The following is a 25,173-nucleotide window of genomic DNA, read 5'->3' on the forward strand; positions in this document are numbered from 1 at the left end:
GGTACACTATAAACGGCATGCAGCACTTTCTCAAGTTGCCTACAGAAGCCCATTTTCAAAAAATAAATATTAAATTCTCTGGGGACTCGTGTTCTAGGTTAGTCACTGCAGTTCTTTTTGGTATTGTCTGTTAGATTTTGGTATCAGGGTTATGCTAAACTTGGGAAATGAAATAAAAATTTTTGTTTCTTTTGTTTATTTTTTCCTGTGTAACAGTTTAAGTAACATAGGGATGATCTGCGCCCTGATGGGATGATAGGGCTTGCTGTAAAGCCATCTGAACCTTCCATGGCATTTCTGAGTAGTGAAGACACTGGGAATGCACACGTGCATGGCTTCCCTACAGGATGTTTCCCCCGACAGCCCATTCTGCTTGGCACCCTTTTCTTTAGGATCAAACAGCTCTTATGGAAAAGCCTAGAATGTGTGAAAATGAGACTCAATGCATTAGCAAATCAATGCTGATCACTCCTGCATGGTCCTCAGGTCCTAATGAATGCTCCAGCCTCCTGGTAGGAAACCTTTCAAATCTTGCACACGCTGGCCTCTGCCTGGGGTGCCTGGCTGGGCCGTGTGGGGGGCATGGTTGGTTAAGGCGCAGAGTCCGCCTTTCCTACCAGCCACTCTAGCTGAGGGTCAAGCTCTGGACCCTCCCCCAACCATCCAGCTCCATTTTATCTTTGGCTTATGCCTTTCCCCAAGTACTGCAGGGTAGGACTCCTGCTAAAAACTTCTTCTAGATGCTTGCCTGAGGCTGGCCCCATAAACCTGATTCTAGGCTTCTGGGGATAAATCATCTAACCAACATAAGAGAATTGCTAGGAAATTGGGGTTAGTTTGAGACGACTGGCTGAGCTCACCTTAGGTGAGCTGGGGGATGGGGGAAGATGAGCTGAAGGATTCTAGGGTTCAGTGAAGCCTAGAATGGCTGGGTGGGCGGAGAGTCCTTAGAAGGGGCCAACTTCTAGCCTGAGGGCCTGGGGGCTTCCAGGGATCTGCAGCCGAGCGGAAGACTGGTCTTGCGTACAGCGAGGCCTACGAGAGCTAAGTGGGCTGAGGGTCCCTGGAAAAGACCAGCCTGGGGGCGGGGACCATCGATGCCCCAGGCTCTAGAGGCCGTGGGCTCCCGGGGGCCTGAGGCTGGACTGGGGTCGCCGGCGGGCTCGGGGAGGCCCGGGTGGGCGCACCGGGGCCCTGCCTGCGGCTGACGGGCTGGGTCGAGGGGGAGGCTGGAGAGGCGGGGTGCCGGCCGGGGCGGCGGCGCGGGCTCGGGACGCCAGGGCTCCCTCTCCCTCCTCCCGCCCGAGCCAGCCTCGGGCGCCGGGCGCCTCCCCCGATCCTGAACCAGCGCCAGCGCCGGGAGGCCCGGAGCCCGGCCCGCCGCCGCGGCCCGCGGAGGGAGCCGCCGCCGCCGCCGCCGCCACTGCCGTTGTCGCCGCCGCCGCCAGGCCGCGCCCCGCCCCTCCGCCGCCGCCGCCGCTCTCGGTGAGGCTCGCGCTCGAGCTGCGGCGCCGGCTCCTGCCGCCTGGGCCCCGGGCCCGGCCCCTCCCGCGCCGCCCGGGCGATGAGAAGCTGCTTCTGCGTGAGACGGAGCCGGGACCCGCCGCCGCCGCAGCCACCGCCGCCGCCGCCCCAGCGGGGAACAGTTAAGTGAGGCCCGGGCGCCGCGGAGGCTCGGCGGAGCCGGCCCTGCAGCCGGGAGGGCGGGCGGGCGGGCGCGGACCCCGGGCCGAGGGGCGGGCGGACGGGAGGAGCCGGGCCGCGCCGAGGCCTGCGGGCTCCGTGCCCGGCCCGCGGCGGGGACAGGCCCGGGCGGCCTTTGCAGACCCCCGAGCGCGCCGCGGCTGCCGGTGCCCGGGCTCGGCCTGGCGGCGACAGGCGGGAGAAGCTGGGGGACCCGAGTGCCAGCAGCGCCCCCAAGGCCCGGGCAGGTGAGGGGCGCCGAGAGCCACCTCTGCCCGCGTGAGAGGGAGGCGGCCCACCTGGGCACAGACTGGGGACAGTCAGTCGTTTGACCGGCCTGGCCTGGGGTCCTGCTCTCTCTGGTCACGTGGGTGCAAACCAACGTGCACCTGCCCCAGGGGCATCACTGCCTCTGTGACCTGGGCACAGCAGAGAGGACACCTAAACCCTCGGGCACCTGTCTGCAAGGTGACATGCCCAGCCTGGGTACCTGAGACCCAGAGCACCCATCCAGGAACATGGTGGGCACGTCGAGCACCCTACAGTGACTCCAGCACCAGCGAGACGGGAGGAGCAGGGGCTGGGACAAGAGCTGAGGCATGGCACCAGGGGACATCACATCCTCAGAGGCAGGCACCAGGGAACGGGGTAGACCCAAGAGCATCTTTTGTCCTCTTTGTTACCAACACACAACTGTTCTAAATCAGCAGCCCTTCTCACCATGAAAGATGAGACTCTTCTGTTCCCTGCCCCTCAACACCTCTTGCACAAGGCACTGAGGAAGACCACAGGAGGGCAAAAGGCAAATGGTGGTTGCCCCTTCCCTGCTTCCTGCCCCCACCCAAGAACCAGAGCCCACTCCGATTGCTGCCACAAAAGCAGACAGCAGACCAGCTCCTCTTAAGGGGCCTTTGTCTCTCGTGGTTCCTTCTCAGTATAATCTCATTGTACATTTCTCGACAGCTGGCTGGATCTCATCTCGTTTTAACAGGGCTAGGAAATCTCATCAGCGGCACCAGGAAAGCTTAGAAAGTTAAAAAATAAGCTCTGTGAAGCCTTGACTAACTGAAAAACTCAATGTGCCAGGATGTTTAGTTACAGTAGATGGTGACACCTTTCTTGCTTGTTAGAAATCATGTGGGGTCCTTGGAGATACTGTACCATGCTCAGAATCTTTAAATAGGGCCTCAGAGAGATGCGGCTTCTGCTTGGGACCCGGGCTCCAAGCCCCATGGGAAGCAGTTGATGTGGCGATTACTGGTTCATTTAAACCTAAACTTACCTTCTGTAATCCACATTTTTCATTCCTTCCTTCTAGGCTTTAGGTCACACTCCTAATTTAGGTTCAAGGCATTTTCCTTGCCCTGTCTCCATCCTGCTAGGGACCTTTTACCACTTCCAACTGGAATGTTGTGCCATGGTTATGTGCAGGGAGTTTAGAATTAGCCCTCAGCTTAAGTCTTGGCTTTCCTACTTACTTTGTGCCCTTAGACAAATTATTGAACTTTTCTGAGTTTCAGTTTCCTCATCTGTAGAGTGAAACTAATGATAGTATTCATCTCATGGGATTATGGCGTGATGTAAATGAAATTTTGCAAGAAAAGTCTAGCTCAGTGCTTGCTACATGGCAAGAAGTCAGTAAACGGTAGGGGTCGTTACGAGAGGTTTGTTAACGGATGAATGAGAGGAGTAGCTTATTTATTTATTTTTAGAGTTTCTTTCTGTCTGCTTTTTTTTTTTTGGTTTTTGTTTGTTTTTGAGACAGGGTCTCACTGTCATTCAGGCTGGAGTGCAGTGGTACCATCATGGCTCACTGCAGCCTTGAACTCCTGGGCTCAAGCGATTCTCCCACCTCAGCCTCCCAAGTATAGGTGCCTGCCACCATGCTCGGCTGTTTTTTTAAATTATTATTATTTTTAGTAGAGTTGGGGTCTTGCTATGTTGCCCAAGCTGGTCTTGAACACCAGAGCTTAAGTAATCCTCCCACCTTGGCCTCCCAAATTCCTGGGATTACAGGCATGAGCCACCATGCCTGGCCTATTATTTAGTCTTTAACGGGACAACCAGGAAGTGATGGTATAGTAGAAAGAACACTGGACTTGGATTTAGGAGCTTGAGTTTGACTCTCAGGCTACCTCCTGGACCCCAGGTGACCCTAGGGGAGTCACAGAACCTTTCTGAATCCCCATTTCCGTAATGTAAAAGTGTCTTAAGAACAAAGCCTACCCCATAAAGCTAATCAGTCAAGAAGAGCTGAAGGAGCTAATGTATGTGATGCACTTGGCACTGCAGGAGGTGGCGGTCCTCATGAAATTTAAGTGTGCGATTCAGCATCCAGCAGCAGATCATGGTGTTTTTTTCATGCCCGATGTTTATACAATTTATTGCGGGGAGAGCATTAAGAAAAAGAACACAAGAATATCCTGTGTTTGTACATGTTACAGAACCACGCCACCATGTGAGCACACTGCTGGATGCCCTCTCAGGGCCTTGGAAGGGGTAAGGGAGAAGTGTAGTCTCTATCCATTTCATGGAGGATCTTCTCCTGGGGGGATCAGAATCCAAATGGCATAGGCCCCTCTGTCTGAGTTTGCTGGAAGTGCTCCATACTCAAAGGGAGACATCCTTGCCACACTGCAAAATAATGATGGTGCTGGAGTCAAGCATGGGAAAAGTCGAAGGTGCTATTATGATGATGAAGATAACAAATGACTACATGGCTGGATGTGGTTAGGCCGAGCACACTGTGTTGCAGAGCCTCCTTTGCAGGTTGGGTTGTGGAGGGGAGGCCTGGGTTTCTTGAATAGACTCCTTCTCCCCAGGCTGCTCTGGCTCTCACCAAGGCCCACCCTGGCCAGCATTTCCCCAACCCACCCCGCCCCCAACCCCGGCTCTCCTTAGCCTTCTGCTTGCTGGGCTGCCCTAGGGAATCGTGGCTTCCCTGCGCTGTCTGCACTAGTTGCAGTGGGTTTGCCAGAGTCAGGTCTCCCGTCTCCGGCTGCCTGGGAGGCAAAGCCACTGCAGAGTGTGCTTGACATTACCTCCCTTGTTGGGGACATCCTGTGGGCATGCATTTGGTTTACTTGACACGCTTCTGGCGAGATGCAGAGCTTGTCCAGGCAGAAATGTGAGAGCCCTGTGGGCCTGGAGCCCAGGGGTTGCACATAGTAGCTTTGTAGCTCATACTTCCCTTAGGACTCGAGGGCCATCTTGTTGGACCTGTGGCAGGAGTCAACACGAGTTTGTTCTTTCTTTCCTTACACACACACACACACACACACACACACACTTAAAAAAAACAGATTCTAATCAGCAGAGCAGAATATTCAAAAGAATATCCCCTGATCCTTTAGAAGAGAGAAATAAATGAGTTTGTAATGCCCTAAATATGCCTGTGGTGTTGATGAAAATGCAGATTCTAGGACCTCATACTCAGACTTTATTGAATCAGAATCTCTGGGGAACGGGACCTGGAATCTGCAGTCTTAACAGACACCTTGGGTTATACTTCTGCTTACCGAAATTAGAGACCTACAGTTCTTGATGCTTTCTAAAAAAGTGTTAAATACACGTAACATAAAATTGACCATCCTACTCATTTTTAAGTGCACAGATCGGTGGCATTATGCACATTCACACTGTGGTGCAACTAAGCTCCAGAGCTTTTCATCTTGCAAAACCGAAACTCTGTGCTCATAAAACAACTTTCCATTTCCCCCTTTCCTCACCCCTGGCAACCACCATTCTGCTTTGTGTTTCTGTGAGTTTGACTACCCTAGGTAGTCAAACTGTATGATCCTAGTGGATCATACAGTATTTGTCTTTTTGTGACTGGCTTGTTTAGTTTAGCATACTGTCCTCAAGGTTCATCATGTTGTAGCATATTTCAGAATTTCCTTCCTTTTTAAGGCTGAATAATACTCCATTGAATATGTGGACCATATTTTGTTCATTCATCCATAGATGGATGCTTGGGTTGCTTCTGTCTTTTGGCTATTGTGAATAATGTTGCTCCAAACATGGGTCTACAATTCTCTTTGAGACCCTGATTTAAATTCTTTTGTGTAGATACCCAGAAGTGGAATTGCTGGATCGTATGGTAATTCTATTTATAATTTTCTGAGGAACCACCACACTGTTTTCCATAACATAGTGGCTGTGCCATTTTACATTCCCACCAGCAGTGTGCCAGAGTTCCCAATCTCTTCACATGCTTGCGAACAGTTATTTTGTTAGAATGTTTGTTTGTTTTTGGTAGTAGCCGTCGTAATGAGTATAAGGTGAGATGTCATTTGGATTTGCATTTCCCTAGTGGCAAGTGATGTTGAGCATCTTTTTGGGTGCTGGTTGGCTATTCGTATATTGTCTTTGGAAAGACTTATTATTCAAGTCCTTTGCCCATTTTTAAATTAAGGAATTTGTTTTTTTGTTGTTGATTTGTAGGAGTTTTTTATAGATTCACATATTAACTCCTCATCAGATACATGATTTGCAAATATTTCCTCCCATTCCATAGGTTGCCGTTTTACTCTGTTGATTGCCTTTTGCTGCAAATTCTTGATGCTTTCTACACATTATAACCCTGTAGAAACAATATTATTTGCTATTCCGGTTTTATAGGGATGGAAACTCAGGCCCAGTTTAGTTTAACTTGCCTAAGGTTATACAGTAAGTGTCAGAGCTGGAATTCAAGCTCGGGTCCCTTGGACTCCAAAGGGGGCACCCCTCCCATTCCTCTGCTCTGCCTGACTTTCCCCCCTTAGAGCTAATGGCATAAGGAGGCCCCATGGAGGTCTGAAGGAAGGGGCATTGGTTGGAGAAATGTTCAGTTGCAGGTGGGGAAGTATGAACGGAAGGCCTGGGAATCTCTTCCATTAGACCACTGGGGTGCCCCTTCCTGTAGCTCAACATCATTGCTTAGATCTTAGAAACAGCAGAGAAGTGCAGACAGGTTTTTTAGTTCATTTTGATTGTGTTTTGTTTATTTGTTTTCTTAAGCATTTTATAAGCTTGTTTCAGAGCCCATCTGCTCCTTGCAGTTCCCCGAGCAGTCCCTGTGTGTTCACACTACGGTGCCTTTGTTGAGGCTGCGTCTTCTGCTTGCAAGACTTTCACCACTCCACACACCCCCGTCTTTCAGGGAGGCCAGTTCTTTGCTCACCTTTCCCTGCGTCACCAGGCAGAAGGAAGAGTCCCCTCCTTTGCAGTCCCTTTCTCTTGGGATATTTCCCACAGCCTGTGAGCTCCATGTCTTATTCATTGCTCTATCACCCAGCACTGTGGAGCTTCTCCTTGGCTGTGCACTCTCCAGTCTCAGTCCCAGCCTGAACCAATTAAATGAGAACCTGAGGATAGGGAATGGGAAAGCTGTGCTTCTACAAGCTCTCCGGGGCATTCTTCCTGCAGCCAGCCTGGGCACCCACTGGCCCCTGACAGGCCCACATCCAGCCTGGCTGCACTGAGTTAGATCTAAATCTGGAACTCCCTGGAAGTGCTGCAGTCCCTTCCCCCCTCCTCTGTAAGTGGCTCACCCCTGGGGTCATGGTGTGTGTCCTGTATGGAGGAATCAGTGACCCCAGACCCCGGGCTTTCACTGGAAGGGGTCTGACAGCTCTGCTGTTCCCCCGCGCCTTTATGTGCCCCTGCCCCTTTATGTGTCCCCACCCCTTTATGTGCCCTCTCCCCTTTATGTGCCCTCCTTAATCCAGTGAAACTTGGCAATTTTGAGAGGATAGGAATTTTGTTTGTTTATCCTTCCCCCATTCATTCATAATCCATTTATTGAGCACCCACCATAAGCTGGGCATTGTGGTGGACATAACACAGCTTTGAGTAACTTACGGTCTGCTAGGGAAAGCATGTTCTAGCCTTCTGAGAGGAAAGGCTGTGTGTGTATGTGTATGTGTGCACGAGTGCATGTGTACACATACGTGTGCTAAGACTACGTGCTTGCATGATGTCAGGATTCTGAGTGGTGGCACCTGTCTGACTGGGCAATTGGAGAAAGTTTGAGGGGAATGGAAGATGTGACCCTGGTGTTTTGTTTTGTTTTTTTTTTTTGAGACAGACTCTCACTGTCACCCAGGCTAGAGTGCAGTGGTGCAGTCTTGGCTCACTGCAACCTCCGCCACCCAGGTTCAAGTGATTCTTCTGCCTCAGCCTCCCGAGTAGGTGGGACTACAGGTGCGTGCCACCATGCCTGGCTAATTTTTGTATTTTTAGTAAAGACAGGATTTCACCATATGGGCCAGGCTGGTCTCGAACTCCTGACCTCGTGATCCGTCGCCTCGGACTCCCAAGGTGCTGGGATTACAGGCGTGAGCCACTGCGCCTGGCCATGACCCTGTTTTATTTATTTACTTATTTATTTTTTTGAGATGAGGTCTGGCTCTGTCACCCAGGCTGGAGTGCAGTGGCACCATCTCAGCTCACTGCAACCTCCACCTCCTGGGTTTAAGCGATTCTTGTGCCTCACCCTCTCGAGTAGCTGGGATTACAGGCACCCACCACCACACCCAGCTAATTTTTGTATTTTTAGTAGAGATGCGGTTTTGCCATGTTGGCCAGGCTGGTCTCAAACTCCCGACCTCAAGTGATCCGCCCGCCTTGGCCTCAAAGTGCTGGGATTACAGGCGTGAGCCACCACGCCCGTGTGTGACCCTGGTTTTAAATGGTGGGGTGGGTGTCTGCAGGGGAGGAACCTGGTGCCCTTGGGTGAACTGTCAAGAGGAAGGAGGGGGAGACTAGAGGGCTGATTCTGAGGCTTTTCTCCATGGAAGATTACCTTTAGGTTCATTCCATCCATCCATCCATCCATCCATCCATCCATCCATCCATCCATCCATTCATTCATCAAATACCTGATGAATACCTGCTCTCTTGTACTTAAATTTTGGACTGTAGACCAGCTGTTTTAGTGTCAGCTGGGAGCTTGTTACAAATGCATGTTGTTAGACCAGCTCAGGCCTACTGCATCAGTATCTCAGGGGGTGGGGTTCAGGAATGTCCGTTTTAATGACCTCTTCTGGTGATTTTTGCACATGCTAAAGTTGGATAACTCCCACTCCAGAATGTGGACTTTCCACCTCATTACTGTAGCCTCAGTGCTTAGCCCAAGTGGCTCCGTACTCATCTGTGGACTCACTGTTCACGCGCCAGGCCCCCTTAGAGACCGGGAAAGTAGGAGGATGCTTCAGGGGGAAGATGGCAAGGTCGGCTGAATTTGAGGTATTCCTGAGCCATGTGGGCAAAGACGCGAGACAGATACCTCTGAGTCTCAGGAGAAAAGCCTGGGCTTGAGGTATTTTGGAAGTCATTAGCATATGGGTAGAATGATTAGATGACCAAATATATGAAAAAAAATTCTCAAGACCCATGTGAAAGTCAGAGAGGGGTGTGGTGGCCTGGCTGGCCTGAAGACAGGTGTTCTGATGATTCTGGCAGGGGCCCCCCATTTGCCTGGCACTGAAATTATATTAGTGTCTTTACTGTATGAGCACCGTGCCCATCAGGGCAAGCTGTGACTCCTATCACCAAACGCTCAGGAACCATTGCTTTTGGGGCCTCCAGGATGGTTTCATTTGTAGGCATCTGCCTTCTGTTGGGGTCCTTTTTTTCTCCTTCTCTACAGGGGACAATATGGCACCACCCAGCAAAACCTGATGGGAGTGGACATGGACTACCCTCATTTGCAGTAATCATGGGCAAGCAGGTAGTACCCACAGTGTACTGGAGAATGCCCTACCCTCGAGTAATGTTCCCTGGTTTGTGCAGAGTCAGGCCTGTATGGGGCAGGGCTTTGGCCAGGGCCGTGCTGTAGAACTTGATCCTGAATTTATTTTTGGAAAGTGAATCCTGGAACCTACCATTGCACCATAAGGGCTACAGCAATCTGAACCCTAGTCCTGCCTCATGGGGTTTATGCAAAATCTGTTTGGTAATCAAATGGTTAATAGAAATTTAAGCATAAGGCAGATTGAATACACACGTGCATACACTGGATTCTTCTGTTGGGGGGGAAAGGAAGTGCTCACAATTGTTAGTTCCCTAGCTGGAAAATTCTTTGCGATCTAGGAGAGCTTAGAAAAATATTTGCCCTAGTTGCCCAACAACTTAGCAGCCCTCCTAGCAGCCAGTGACTTGTTGCCACCTGACTATGTCCAGCAGCATTTGTCAGAGTGATTTGACTCTGACTGGTCACCAGGTAATCTGTCCAAAGTTCAGAAGGTGTCAGGATGCTATCCTGAGGCTCCACAGTGACAGCCTCTCAGTCTGTGCACTGTCCCCCACGGGTGGCCCCAAGGCCAGCTGCCCATTTAACTGGGCACAGCATGGACACTGGCCTCAGCTCTCAGCCTTCTGAGGAGGTAGGTCTCTGCACCTTTCTGTAAGGAGGTGGCTGGGTTTGTGTGTGTGGTGTGCATTGGTGAGGCCTGGCCACAGGTGCCCTCCTTGGGGACAGGCAGTCCCTTGCCTGTCCTTCTGTCCCTTGCTTGCAATTTGCCAGCAGAAAGGTGTCAATAATCCCGGGGCACCAGAGGTGGGCATGGATTCCTACAGACCATCGCTGCCGATGGGAAACAGGCAAAGACCCTTTCTATGAAGGCCGGAGCAGCAGCTTTTACTGGGGGACAACCCATTTCCAGCAGCTACCTGCTCTTGTGGCGTTTCCTACGGCGAATGAAATGTTTATTCTTCTCCCTTCCTCAGCCCTGTAAGCTGGTATATGCGAGCAGGCAGTTTTTGTCTTTGGTGCCCTTGACTTTGGATTTCAAGCAAGCTGATCACAAGTTTGCCCTTCTGTAGGGATGTAATTAAGCCACTGGTTTTGTCATTTCAATTACAGTAGCCCAATTTAGCCTGCCCCCCTTTAATACTTTGAAATTACTCTCCTCAAAAGTTGTATGCCAGTCATGCCTTCAGCCCTGAGCAGCAGCGCTGGCTGGCGCCGCTTCTGAGCCGGCCTCACCATGGCAGGAGGCCGAGATGGCGGGAGGCTGGAACGTGGGCCCACTGCCCAGGGCACCTGCTTTGAAGGCAGCGCCCCCTGCCCCCTGCAGTTGTTGCTCCCTGAAAGCACTTTAAACTCCTCGGCCCACACCCCGCCGCTGGAAGGGCCTCGGTGGAGAGAGGTCTGAGCTTTGTTAGTTGGGTTTTGATTTCAGTACAGGAGTTGATAAAACGAGATAAACCCCAGGCTCAGGAGGGCCATGGAAATTAAACAGAGATGATATCAAAGTTCCCCTGAGTTTTCAACTGTGATACAGTAGCTCTGTTTTCTCCCAGACTGGGGCCGGGAGGCACGCCTTTGATTCCGAAACAATGTTCAGCATCAGTTAAGCCCAGCACTGCTGACTTTCAGGGATTAAACACACTGTTGTAGTAATTCTTTGATCAGCTACAAGGGAGCAGCGTGCCATCTGTATGAAGGGTCTTTATAGTTAAAGTTCATTTCTCCGTGAACCCGGGATGACAGCCTTGGCTAGGTGCTGCAGTGCCGGGAGCTGGGGCCTCCCCAAGCGCTATCTGCAGCACTGCAGGCAGAAGCTGGAAGCAGGCTTGCTCCTGGCTTTGTTGTGTGGTTTGCATGGTGCTCTTTGAGCATGGCATGGTGGAAAAAATCCTTCTAGCTTGGAAAACACTTCACCTTAACCCTCCCCAGCTTTCCCATTCTGTACACATGTGGGCGCACATACATGTATGTGTGTGCGGGTGCACACACACACACACACACACGACTCTCCTGCCTTGCCGAGGGAGCCTCTCGGGGCAGACAACACTGCCTGAACCGAGGCTCTGCAGCCCCCAGCCTTGGAAATGATCTCACAGAGGCTGTATGCCCGCTTAGGGGAGAGGTCAGAATGGAACCATCTGGGACCTGATGACCTGCGAGGTGAAAGTAAGAGGACCTGCTCAAGGTCCAATCTGAGTCCCTGGCATCCTACCACCTTTATTCCTTACCCAGCATGTATTGAGAATAGACTTGGATTGGCCCAATCCTATAGTTCTGAAAAATTTCAACATTTGTCTTGTCATCCAAAACACTGGGTCAGCTTTGGGAGTTCCCTATAGAGACCTTCCTCGCAGCCACAGCTGGGATGGCACAAGTTTCCCCATTTTGCTTCTCCCTCCTCCTGATTGGCCCTGCAACTTCCAGTTGGTAATAGAGCCCCTGTGAGCTGTCGATCCTGCTCGCACTGTGCCATAGATCAACCTATTCCCTCCTGTGCGGTGCTTGGATCTCCCTCATTAGGCCTAAATTTACCTCCATCCTACACAAACATGGCCTTAGCTCATTTTTATTGTTGTAAATTATTTATGAGGGGAATGTTGAATCTTGAAACTGAGGTGTGAGGAAAATTAATCCCGTGTTACTTTTATCCTTCTGTACTTTTTCCCCCTTGCTTGACTTATTGAGCTGTGGCTAGAGAAAGAAAAGCTTTGGCATTTTAAAATATAATTAGTGTTGAAACTGCTTTCTCAATTGGATGGGATGTTGGTGCCTCTCTGCCTAGTACAACAGAAAACAGACCAGACCTAGGGAGGAAGACCAGCCGTCCCATTCCTGGAAGGTGACCCGGCCACCTCCCAGGTTTGATGTGAGCTTCAACTGAGAAGGAGCCTGAGAAAGCTTCTCGAGAGCTGCAAAGCGCTGTCCAAATGCAACAGACCTGTTAGTGTGTTTTGCGGGCAGTTTGGACTTTGAGATACAGATGGATGCTGGATGAGGAGCTGTTGATACAACCTGGGGTTGTTGCCACTAGGCCTCCGGATTTGATGTGAGAGGGCCCGCATGAATGGCCTCCTCGAGTCCTTAGGCGCGGGGCCATCCTTCCTGGCTTGAGGCTCCGCGCGGCCTGGGAAATGTGGAGCGCTAGTTAATAAATGGCCTTTTGTTAGGAAGGTCAATTGAAGTGCCGGTAGAGACGCCGTTAAAAGTAATTTGCAGTCAGAAAATATGTAATTCAGGGCAAGCGGCTTTGAGTGATGGCCCCTGCCATGGATATCTTGGGCGTTTCTCATTAAAAGCTGCCTTGGCTGGTGATGGCGCTTCCTCGATGAGTCGACTGCAGCCCGCGCGGCCCGGAGCCATTTGTCCATATTTCACAAAGGCCGCCTCCGTCCGGGGCACAGCAGCTGGGGGGAAGGAGAGAGAACGGCTGGCGTTGGAGATGCTCTGCGCGCAGCTCTGCAGGGCCCTCTGGCAGGCCAGGCCCGGCTCCTTTGTCTGCCTCAGCCGGGGGCCGCCCGCAGCCATCTTTGAACCTTCTCCTGGGCCGCCACAGGGCATTGTGGGAGCAGCATGGCTTCTTCCAAGGCATGGTGACCCTCCTGCTGTTGAGAGCGGGCTCCAGGCAGAGGGCCATTGTCATCATCGTACCGGGGAGGATACTGTGACCAGGGGATGTGGCAATGAATCCACCAGCAAATAAGATACTGCTTACTCATGCTTACCCCCACTTCCCTCTCTCCTCCTTTTTCTTTGTCACTTTCTTTTCTCTCTCTCTGATAGTAGAGGCCATACTATCTTAAAAAAAAAAAAAAACTTACCTCACATGTTCTTTATTAAATTCACAGCGTGATATTTTAGCACTGGCAGAATTCGTACATTCTGTTAATGAGTTGTTAATTGCAAAGCATTCTTGGTAACCAACAGCAGGTACCAATATTTTGCAAACTGCAGCAATGTTATTTTCATGTTACCAATACTATGGGATTTTTCAAGTGCTGAGCCCTTTTGATCAATGCCTGCTCTGGATCTGCAGGTGCAGATATTTAATTCTAAACCTTTACTGGGGACATGTAGTAAGTAAATATTCACTCAAATATTTACTTAGTTCCTACTGTGTGCAGGAAGCACTAAGCGCTGTGTTTTATGCAGATAAACCTGCCTGGTAAATGAAACTTGAAAATAGAAAATGATGCAGTGATGCAGTGTGATACCCCCTGCCCTGGCCGTTTAGAAGCTTATTTTCGGAAGAATTAGGTAAAGCATAACTTTGTTAAGCTTTGTTGTAAACAGAAGAGGAGACTGCAGCTGTGCCAGGCACTTCCTAGCCTTAATCGAAGACTCAGCTCCATTGCATTGACAAGTCTGTTTCCGGAGCTTTTTGTGGGTTCCACTGACTTCATGGGAGACTTGCATACAGCATTTTGATTGTTCCTATTTAGGAGGCTGCAGTCATTTTTAATGGCCTCTGCCTTTTCTGATTCTAGGCTAGAAGCAAGAATATTCCTCCTGCCTGCTTAGTGAGGTAGGGTGTTTGGTTTGTGTTAGAAGCAGTAACCAGCCGTGAGAGATCTGGCAGACCTACAGCCAGTGGAGTTTAATTGCTGCAGAAGGAGGTGGAATTTGACTTGCTCTTTTTCACTGCTTGTCCTTTTAAAAGTACTTAGGTTCATTTACATATGGTGTTGCCTCTTTTATTTGCTTTCTGGTGCACTGCCACTCCAGCTGCCCAGACCCAGTGCTCTCTATATTCTACCTGTCTCCTCTGGTCACATCAAGAGGCAGTCAGGAGCAGAATAATAATTCCATTTTCCCTCCCTTTCTCTCAAAGTGCCCAGCAAGAATTATGATCATTGTTAGTATTTGGCTTTGAGTAAGTGCCCACATGACCCGAGGGTAAAACACAACAAAGGGATCTGCCAGTCCCCTATGGAGTGATGCCTATCACATTTCTGACCAGTTACCTGGACTTGTGTGTCCCAAACCCCACCAGTTTTATGTGCTTTTTTTGAGCGCCTACTGTGTACCAGGGACCTCTCCAGGCCTTTCATTTACATCCACTCTCTTTGACTCTCTTGGTCCTCACAGCAGCTCTGCAAGGGTCAGTATCATGACCTCGTTTTATAGCTGAGAAAATGAAGGGTTCAGGAGGTTAAATTGCTTACTCAAAGTCACCAGCTAGTCAGTCATGGAGCCTGGACTCCAACACCATTCCTTCACCTGAGCCCAGAACACTTATTTCTGTGTTTGCAACATTCCTTGCTTCTTTGCAAAGCTCTGCGTGCTGAAGGCCTAACCTTGGCTGTGGGTTTGGAAGTCTAGGCCTCAGTAGGAGAGATTGCAAGGGAGAGAGAGGAAAGGTGTTGTTAAGCTTAGCCATGTCTGACATGTCTTCAGAGCAGCTACTGGTATCTGTTCAGAAATCAAGCAGCTGGATGGCGGAGTTAAGAATGACGTGCTGTTGGGTTTGAGTCAAGCTCACCTTCTGAGAGTAGAGACAAGCTCTCATCTTAGCTCAGTGTTCAAAGCTAACTTGAGAAGAGTGGGAAACAGGTGATTTGAATTCTTGACCTGGGGAAAGGGTCACATAGGGTTAGGACTCATTCAACCAGTACAGGTATGTGAAACTCAGGGTATTTGCCCCAAGATTCTGGTTCTGTTTGAGACTTTATATTGTTCACATAAATGCTATGTTTGAATTTTGTGTTTTCTTTTTCCTTTGCTGAACCAGGACCAGTCCACCATGCCTGAAGTCAAAGACCTCTCAGAAGCCTTGCCAGAAACGTCAATGGATCCCATCACGGGAGTCGGGGTGGTGGCTTCTCGGAACCGAGCCCCGACAGGTTATGACGTAGTAAGTCAAGATACTAGTTTGTACATTTTGCTCACTGATTCTACAAGTATTTATCTCCTGTGTCCAAGACCTTCTGGCCCTTGCGTGTAAGATGTGCTTCTTCCCTCTAGGAACTTAATCCAGGGAGGGCGTGGAGAGCATCCTGGTTTGGGAGTCAGAAGACCTGAGCCCATCTGGGCCGTTTCCTGGCCTTGACCACCTCTGTGATGGTCATTTTCACCTTCTGTAAAATTAAGGAGTTAGATTCATTGATTTTCAACTTCTGGTTGTGACATTTCATGAAAAGGATCCAGAGTCTATGAATGACTCCTGGTGGTTGTCATATATTGTCATGCATGTGTAAATATTGTAAAGGCATTGTCCTACGTCTGTGTAGCTCTTTACAGTTTAAAATGTTTCCTACCCATGAACTCATTTAGCTCTCTTGGGCTTTTGGAAGGCTGGGAGGGCAAGTAGCTGTATCACCTCTTTGCTGATTAGGAGAACCCACACTCTGAGAAGTGAAGTAACAGAGTCCCAGTCCTTGGATATGGTGAATCATCAGGACCAGACCCCCTCCAAGTCCAGTGCTGTGGCTGACCACACCACCACAATTTAGAGGAGAACTTTCCTTGCTTTTCAGCAGACATCTGTGCTGGTGTTCAGTAGTCCTGATGATTGGAACTGGTTATTTTGTTGTTTCAGTAGGTAAATTCTGATTCGGGTGGAGCTTGCAAAGTACAGAGGAATGTTAGGAGGGTTTAATTAACAGTGGATATTATCATGTGTTCTGAGATTCTAAGGTGGTCTTATGTTTACTTTCCTCACTTTGTTTGTGACGTTTTGTTCTTATTCACTGAAAATGTGCACCAAGAATGCATAAGAGTGAAAGAACACGAATCTCATTAGCCAACACTGAAAACCTCCCACAGCAATTAGAATAGTCTCTGATGTCCTGCAGTGAGGAGAATGTGATGCCTGGTCCAGCAGAAGAAGCCCTAAGGCAGGGTTTCCCAACTTCGGCACTGTTGACATTTAGGGCAAGACAATCCGATAATTCTTTGCTATATGTTTTCCTTTGCATCCTATGATGTTTAGCAGCGTTCCTGGCCTCTCCTTAGTGAATACCAGTAGCACCTGTCCCTCCTCCCCCAGTGGTGACAACCCAGAATGTCTCCAGACATAGCCAGATGTCTCCAGGAGCAGGGGGTGGCTGGGCAGAATCAGCCCCCATTGAGAACTGCAATGGTCAAGGCAGATCTGTACTGGGTCAGCCAGTGCTGGGTCCTGGGTAAGGAAGGAGGAGCCTGTTCAAATGCTACACATCCCTTCTCCAACTGTTTGAAAGCTCATAAACATTTTAAAAGTGAAAAAGTGAAGGAAACTTTTCTGACAAACATTTCAGTCTTACCTGCTGCTTGACTTCAAAGCGTGGTTTGAATGTATAACTTTCCATAAAATAGAATCATTAGGTATGGCTTTGTGCCACGAAACTCTGGGAGAAGCTGATAAAAATGTTCCTGATTTGAGAAGCCAAAGTGTCTTTTGATGAATTAGGGATGAAGCAGCAAGTCATGAATCAGGGCAGGGACTGGGAGTTCCCGCTGTGGGAGAGGACGGGCTCAGGGGTCACTCTCCTAGGAGGGCTCGCAGGGAGCTTGAGCCCAAGGCAGGGGTCTCCCCATCTTCCCATGCCCTCTTTTGTTGATCTGTATCTTTAGCATTCCGTTTGTACCTTTAGGGTCATCCTGCTTGCCTGGGTAGTGGGTGGCAGATGGCCTTTGATAGTTTGGTTTTCTGGAAGTCTTGGTAAGTCTGACAGGAGCAGAATCTATCCCTATCATTTTCTCCTAACATCTAGCTCAGGGCAGAAGAGCGCAGTGTCAAATGAGTAAAATTAATAAGCACATTTCATGATTGTGCTGTGCCATGCATTTTAGTGGGAGGTGAGCAGGGCAAGGGGCTTGAGCTCATCCGCCCGGTAATTACCCAGCTCTGCACGGCCGAGGTGGAGACTGCCTGGGCTCCCTCTGAAAGCCCTAACAGGGAGAGAGGTGGGAGTCCCCTCTTGGTACTGGCCTCTGGACTGTGTGCAGATAAGCGTCTCGTTCCCCAGAGGTCTGGCGCCAAGTTCAAGGAAGGCGGGGAGGGCATGGTGAGAAGAGAGACTTCTCATTCCTTTTATCTGGAGTTTCATATTAAGTCAACATCCAAACCAAAGTGCAAGGCGCTCTGTGGTGGCTAGGCTGCAGAGATGCTTAGACAGAACTCCAGCAGATGAGGAAACCCTGCTGCGGATTGGGCCAAGACCTCTCTCTGTCTGTTGTAGCTGCTGTAGGATTAATTTCTCCCTGCGCACAGAGCCCGTTAAGTACTGCTACCACGCAGCCCTGCGAGTTAGGCACCAGATGGACTGGTGACCCTGAGTAGCACAACTGCTTTAAAATGAGCTTAGGTCCCATTGCTGCTTGAGGTAAAAGGTGCCAAATGTTCATTTATAAAAATTTAATTCAATAACTTCCCTTCTCTCTGGGTCAGGGGAGCCTTCTTAGGCTAGGGGGCTGGGGATTATTTGCTAAACTTCTCAATTTATTGTTCCGATGTCTGCGGTCCTCTCTGAAAGAGCCTCGCTTTTCTGTTCTGCACCCACACTATCTGGGAATGACTGGTGCTTCTCTCCCCTTGCAGTCAGAGTTGGGGTGAGTCTCGTGCATCGTTGTGATGCCACGTGCCCTGAGTAGTGACTATATGTCATAGATGACTAGTGTTTGCCAAAGGTAGTGCATGCTGTTTTATCCTGGGTGGATGGTCAGTTTTCGAAGAATTGTAATGCTATAAGAAGCACTTCCTGCTACAGTGCCTGTGTGCAGAATGTAACCTTTGATTTACAAGCCACTCTGGGATGTTGCAGTGTCTAAAGGGCATCAAGCTGGACATTACTGAGAATCATTGTTGGGTGTGTTTCCAGCAATACACATTTTACCTTTCACCCACATTCCTTTGCCTTTCTAAATAAATGCTTATGGCCAAGCATGGTGGCTCATGCCTGTAATCCCTGCACTTTGGGAAGCCGAAGTGGGCAGATCACTTGAGGTCAGTAGTTCAAGACCAGCCTGGCCAACATGGTGAAACTCCATCTCTACTAAAAATACAAAACATTAGCTGGGTGTGGTGGTGCGTGCCTGTAATCCCAGCTACTCATGAGACTGAGGCAGGACAATCGATTGAACCCAGAAGGCAGAGGTTGCAGTGAGCCGAGACTGCGCCACTGCGCTCCAGCCTGGGCAACAGAGTGAGACTCTGTCTCTAAATTAATTAATTAATTAATTAATTAATGCCTACAACTCAGAGACTGAAGCTGCAACACTATATTTATGAGATGACTCTTTTTCCATAAAGGACATGTCTTCCTTTCCTTGAAAATATACTTTTCTTGGTTAAAAAAAAAAAAAATCGCGACACAGAGAAAGTGAGACAAATCAAACACTCCAGAACATTTTAATTTTAAATTGTTTATCTATCCACCCCATTTTTTGAGTACCTACTATGTGCCAGCTAGGAGCTGGGGAGACAGCGATGAGCAAAACACACACAGCTCCTGCCTTCATGAAGCACACAGTCTGGAGGGGAAGACAGGCAATGATGGTTGCAAATAAATAAAAGATGAAATTGGGGGTAAGTGCTTTGAAGGGAAGTCCTTATAGATGATTTATCTTTCAGATCTAGCTTTCCAGATAATTCTGACAGCATGAACCCCTTGCATCCTGCTTCGAAAAATCACTGATCATTCTCTTCCTTCCATACCTGGAAGCCTGCTGGGTGTTGGAGCCTTTCCCAGGAGACTGCCTCAAAGGTGTTCACAGTACTTCAGCGCCAGCTTTCTCCCCTGCCACCACATGGCGCCTTTTTTGTTGGTGACATCTGTGAGGTTGTCCCATGGCTGGGTTCAGCTCCCTGCTCACCTGGCAGCTGCTGCTCTGGCCTTTCTGGCCTGTGTAGGGGTTGGACACCGCTCTCCCTGCGTCTCCCCCTCCTCTGTGACCCTCCATGGTGTCTTAGTCCTTTTGTGCTGCCATAACGCTATCCCTAAGACTGAGTAGTTTATAAAGAGCAGGATTTATTTCTTACAGGTCTGGAGGCTGGGAAGTCTAAGGTGAAGGGCCTGCATCTGGCAAGGGCCTCATTGCTGCATCATCCCATGGCAGAAGTCGGAGGGGCAACAGAGGGAGAGTGAGCAGGAGGGGGCCACACACATCCTTTAATCGGGAACCCATGCCTGGGATAAGACTGTTAATCTATTCATGAGGACAGAACCCTCAGGACCTAATCACTTCTCACAGGTCCCATCTCTCAACACTGTTGCACTGGGGATAAAGTTTCTAGCACATGAACATTGGGGGCACATTGAAAGCATAGCATATGGCTTCCCATAGAGCAGCTGAGACCAAACTTACTTTTAGTGAGAACTTTCTGGGACTTTGGGGATAATGGGAGTGAGATATTAAAACTCAGAGGATCTTGACAGCTGTGGTGGAGGTCCAGGTCCATGCTCAGACCTCTTCCTAGCCAGCCCTGTGTCTTGCTGTTGGCTGCCTTCATCTTGCCTACCTCAGAAAAGCGTTGAGAGCTGCCACACCTTAGCAGCCAGGCTAAACTGCATCCTGGTCTTAGACAGACTAGGAGATATTTTATTCTTTTTTCTCACTCCAATTTAAGACCTCCTCCATTCTCTTCTGGAGAAATCCCACCCAACACCCAGGAGTCTTTCTGGCAAAGTAACCCTGAAGTGACAGATCAGCCTCAGGCTCCGTGACTCTTTCTGAAAGTCCAGGTAAGGGATTCCCAGGCGTTAGCGGGCCTCAGTCCCCTGGAGGGCCCTGCATCAGAGTTCCTGCCTGAAGGGTGCTTTCCACCTTCGGGCATATCTAGAAGAGCAAAGGCCTGATGATAATAAGCATAGGTTTCAGTGGCAGGCAAGGAGCCACTCCCCAGGAGGTCTCTCTGATAACCACATATAGGATAAAAATCCAAATTCTTTGATTTGGCTTTCATGATTTCAGTGTATCTTACAGTCTTACTTCCTTCTGCTCATCCTTTCTCCAGAACCATTGAACGGCTCACTTTCTCACATCCAGAATAAGCAGGAACTTTGTACCATTGTACCTTTAAACCCTCTTTTTTCATGTTTCTGAAATGCCTATACCCAGTCCCCCAACTTTTAAGTAAAACTTTTCTCATCCTTAAAATCCAGGTTACATAGCCCCTTAGTGAAACTTTTTCTGACCATTACTCATTCATTTATTTATTTGCTCATTGGTTTCACAAATGTTTATTGGCCACTTAGCTATTGTCCAAGGCACTGGAAATCCAGTATCCTGAGAAGGCTGGGCTCCATCAGGTGAGAGGTGAGAGATGAGGATGGGCAGGTGGGTGAGACCAGATCATAGCCACGCTAAGGAATTTGCAATTATTCTGAGGGTGGTGGGAGTCATTGGGAGATTTTAAGAAAAAAGAGGCTCTTAGACAGATTTGTGTTTTCCCAAGATCACTTGGTTGGCACGGAAAACCCTTTGGGGGAGGATAAGCAGTGAGGCAGGTGGGCGTGTGTGGAGGCTGTGAATTCGCGCAGAGTGAGAGCTAGAGCCTGCGCCAGGCTATTGACTGACAATGGACATGTGAAGCAGGACATGGATCCTGGGGCTGTGGGAGCATGGGGCGTGGGAACCCAAATATGTATTTTTGATGGCAAGAATGGGTTGAATGTTGGGAGGTGGGGGAGTGGGGAGGAAGGGGAAGGATGAGAGTGCCACAGGATGTCTTGCTGGCCATGGGTAGATGCTGGCGTTCTCTGCTGGGACAGGAACAGAGACAGCCAGGTCGGGTGGAGGCGGGAGGGAGACTCTTGGGTCAGTTTTGAACACCTTGAGTTTGAGCTGCTTGTATGACATCTAGTGGAGCCCTAGGGCTGAAGGTCTGGAGAGAGGTCTGGGCACCATCCTCATATAGCAAGGACTGCGGGCATAAGTGGGCTTGTCTAGGGAGGGTTGTGGGACTAGAAGAGAGGGTGTGCATTTCAGACTCCACTACCGTGGAGGGTCACTGGTTAAGGATGGGTAGAAGAGGAGGCACTCAAAAGGGGACTAAGCCTGAGCGTCTGGAGAGGTAGGTGGAAAATTAAAGAAAACTAAGGGGAAAAGTGTATTTCTGTAAGGTGTGGTGAGTAATGTTCAAAGTTGCCGAAGTGAAAGGAGCCTGAAGGGTGTCCATTGGGTTTAATGCAAGGAGATGGTGTGAACTTGGTGGCAAGCTCAGAAGCAAGATTAGAGTGGACCTGCAAGGTAAGTGGGAGGTGACAACGAGAGGTTGAGAGTGCAGATGGCCTTTGAAGAGGGGAGGCCAGGGCATAGCGGGAGCTAGAGGATGCCATGACCCCAGCTAGAGGATGCCATGACTCCCTTTGTTAAAGGTAGGAAAGTGTCGAATGTGTCTAGTTGCTGATGAGAAAGAACCAAAGAAAGGGAGGGGTGTAGATACAGGAGAGAGGGGCTGGCTGATGAGGCAGGGCCCTTGAGGGGGCAGAGGAGTTGGGACCCAGAGCCCAGTCTGAGAGGGGCACCGGGTCATGTTTCTTTAGCCCTTGCCCTGTCCTGCCCCTGCACGCTGGGAAGCCAGCCTTGGGCTCGGCCTGTGTGGGCAGCATATGGGCCAGCTGCCCTGGGAGTCTCCACTTCCCCTTTTTTGCTGCTCCCGCCTCCCCCCATGTCTCTTTCTCTCAACACTATTTCTGAAACTAATTAGACAAAAGAACCTTTTTTTAAAAAACAACTGGACCTGTATAATTTATATATGCCCAAAACGTAGTGGGAATTTCCTGAATACTTGGAGTTTCAAATGCTTGAATGCAAATATGCGGGACTATGGGGGTCCTAGGAGAGGTCTGCTTCTCTCTGGGCCAGTGGGCTGGGTATAGGGAACATAGGGAGGGATAAGTTTAAAATCCCAAACCTCCAAATGAGGTCCTATTCTTTTACTTACTAAAGTAAGAGAAGGAAAAAGAATCTCAATGGTGATACAAGTTCAAACAAGCTTGCATTTTTATATAGTGCTCAAGGAATTTTTAAAAATCACGTTATGAAAGACATGTGAAGATGGCAACTATATCTTGTTGAAAACATATGGCAGATATCAAGTGGAAATGTGGGACATTGGCATATCCCGTCTGAGCACAGCTGTCACATGGATTTTCAGAAAGCCGAAGCTGTGGTGAGGGGCCTTTCAGGGGGCAGGAAAATTGCCCTCGTTCTCCATGGGCTGGAGGACAGCGGCAGCCCAAAGCCTCAGGCAGTTAGTTGCCCCTCCTGGAATTCTGCCTCCATGAAGCCAATGAGGAAACAAGGGCGGCAGCTTGTTCCTGCTGTCCCAGCTTCCTGAGCACAGAGCTTTGCTGTCGTGGGGCTACTAACTGCAGAAATAACCACAGACTTTGAGTCCTGCCACACAGATTGGTTTATTTTCAAAACCAGAGCTTGTTTTGATAAAAGGCACCAGGTGTTCCTCCTTTTTGTTTTGTTAGAAAATACATTAAGCTGAGATTTACTGAAATGTGGAAAGTGGTTTTTGTAACTAGCCCTGGGCCTTTGTTCCCTGTGGCCTGGATTAGCAAACCTCTTTTAAGGTCCTTCCCTCCACATTCCCCTTTGTCCTGCCGCACCCTGGCCCCAAGGGAGCAGAGCTGTGGTCTGAGAGAATGCACGTGGCACACTTAGCACAGTGCTGGCATCCACGAGGTGTGCAGGAGGCAAACATCAGCTATCGTTAGGTGATCCTCTTAGAAATAGTGGCTTAAAGCACCTGGTTGCAGAGGAGCTGGTCTTGTTTTCTTCTAGGCTTCCCTTCCCTGCTAACCATGAATTTTTCGTTTTGACCCAAAGTTCCGGCTAATGACTTGTTCCGTAGTTGATTCATTTGGAAAGTGGTAGGGAACTGGCAGTGTTCTGGTACTTCCTTCTGTTCGCTAAAAGTTCCTAATTCCCTATTTAAAAAGCCTTCTAATAATGAAACGTCAATTAATTGGATGGTTGAAAAAAGACGAGGCGCTTGCTTTAATTTTTCTTTCTTTGTTTTCAGTTAAACTTTTTATTTTGAGACAATGGTAGACTCACATGCAGTTGTAGGAAGTACTACAGAGAGATCCTGTTTACCCCCCACCAATGGTAAAGTCTTGCAGACTAGTACAATGTTACAACCAGGATACTGACATTAATACAGTACATGAATACAGAACATTTCTGTTTTAAAATGTGCCCAGGTTTTTGTTTTTATTCATGTGTGATGTGGCCAATAAATTAGGAGAGGATTGCCACTGGAAAGATTATTACTCACAGTTCCCAAGAGGAGCAGACAGGCCACACCCTGTAGGGCCACCTGGGGAAGCACAGGTGGGGAAACATAGGTGGGGAAGCGTGGGGTGTGTCAGGAAGCACAGAGAGCCAGGGAGAAATGAGCCAGGAAGGGCAGTGTCAAGCAGGGTGAGCACAGTTAGGATTGATTAAGTTTGAATAATTTTGGCAGGTCCTGGGGTACATGGGTGAGTCCCTCATTGTCAGGTACCTGGCCCTGGGGTGATTTAGGGCAGGGGAGTCGTGTCCTGGACTGCAAGAGCCCATGAAAGCAGGCAGATGGAGATAAGAACTCAGTATTGGTTGGTTTGCATATCCAAGGCATGCACACAAGCAAGTCATTCACCTAGGAGGGGCAGTCCCTCCCTGCTTCTGCAAGACCTCAGGATATCAAAGCCTCATAAAATATAGAAAAAACCTGCCAAAATACAATTTCTATCACCATAAGGATCTTTCATGTTGTCCTTTTATAGCTACACTCACTTCCCTTATACTACCACCTTCTCCTTAACCCTTGATAGCCACTAATCTGTTCTCCATTTCTATAATTCTGGCATTTGAAGAATCTTATATAAACGGAATTATAGTATGTCACCTTTTGGAATTGGCTTTAAAAAAAAAACTCAGCATAATTCTCCTGAGATTCATGCAGAGAGTCTGTTGTGTGGGTTAATAGTTTATTTCTTTTTTACTGATAAATAGTATTCCATGGTTTGGATATCCCACAATTTGTTTAACCATTTACCCATTGAAGGACATCTTGGTTGTTTTCATTCTGGAGCCATTATGAATAAAGTTGCTATAAATACTCAGGTGAAGGCTTTCATGTGGCTGTGTTTTTATTCCTCTGGGATAAATATCCAGGAATGCATTTGCTGGGTCACATGGTAGTTGCATGTTTAGTTTTTAAATAAAATGTTAAACTACTTTTTGGTGTAGCTGTAACGAATATATGAGGATCCAGTTTCTCAACATCTTTTCCAGCATTTGTTATTGTCAGTATTTTTTTGTTTTAGCCATTCTGACACGTGCATAGTGATAATTCATTTGGTTTCACACTGTATTTCCCTAGTGGTTAATGAATGATGTTGAACATCTTTTCATGTGCTTATTTGCCATCTGTATGTCTTCGATGAAAATTTCTTCAGGCCCTTTACTCATTTTCTCATTGGATTGTTTGTTTTTTTACTGTTGAGTTTTAAGAGCTCTTTGTGTATTCTAGCTATGAGTCCTTTGTTGGATATGTGGTTTCCAAATATTTCTCCTAGTCTTTACCTGCCTTTTCATCTTAACAGGGCCTTTCACAGAGCAAATGTTTTTAATTTTGATGAAGTCCAATTTATTACTTTTTCTATCTGTGAATCATGTTTTGGTGTCAAGTCTGAGAACTCTCTGTCTAGCTCTAGATCCTGAAGATTATCTCCTGTTTTCTCCTACAACTTTTATAGTTTTACATTAACACTTAAGTCTGTGATCCATTTTTTCCTTAATTTCTGGAGGCTGGGAAGTCCAAGTTCAAGAGGCACATC

General features: G+C 48.7%; 1 protein-coding gene across 1 annotated transcript in view; it reads left to right on the top strand.

The window, feature by feature from the left end:
* Positions 1-920: 920 nt before the first annotated feature.
* The window catches only part of MVB12B (multivesicular body subunit 12B), a 179,450-nt gene continuing 155,197 nt past the window's right edge, over positions 921-25,173 (top strand). The window contains exons 1-2 of the mRNA XM_031014731.3: positions 921-1,645; positions 15,144-15,266. Coding sequence (XP_030870591.1) covers positions 1,565-1,645; positions 15,144-15,266 — 204 coding nt within the window. The 5' untranslated portion in view covers positions 921-1,564. The remainder of the gene's footprint in view (positions 1,646-15,143; positions 15,267-25,173) is intronic.

Source organism: Gorilla gorilla, chromosome 13 (assembly GCF_029281585.2).
Source record: "Gorilla gorilla gorilla isolate KB3781 chromosome 13, NHGRI_mGorGor1-v2.1_pri, whole genome shotgun sequence".
NCBI lineage: Eukaryota > Metazoa > Chordata > Mammalia > Primates > Hominidae > Gorilla > Gorilla gorilla.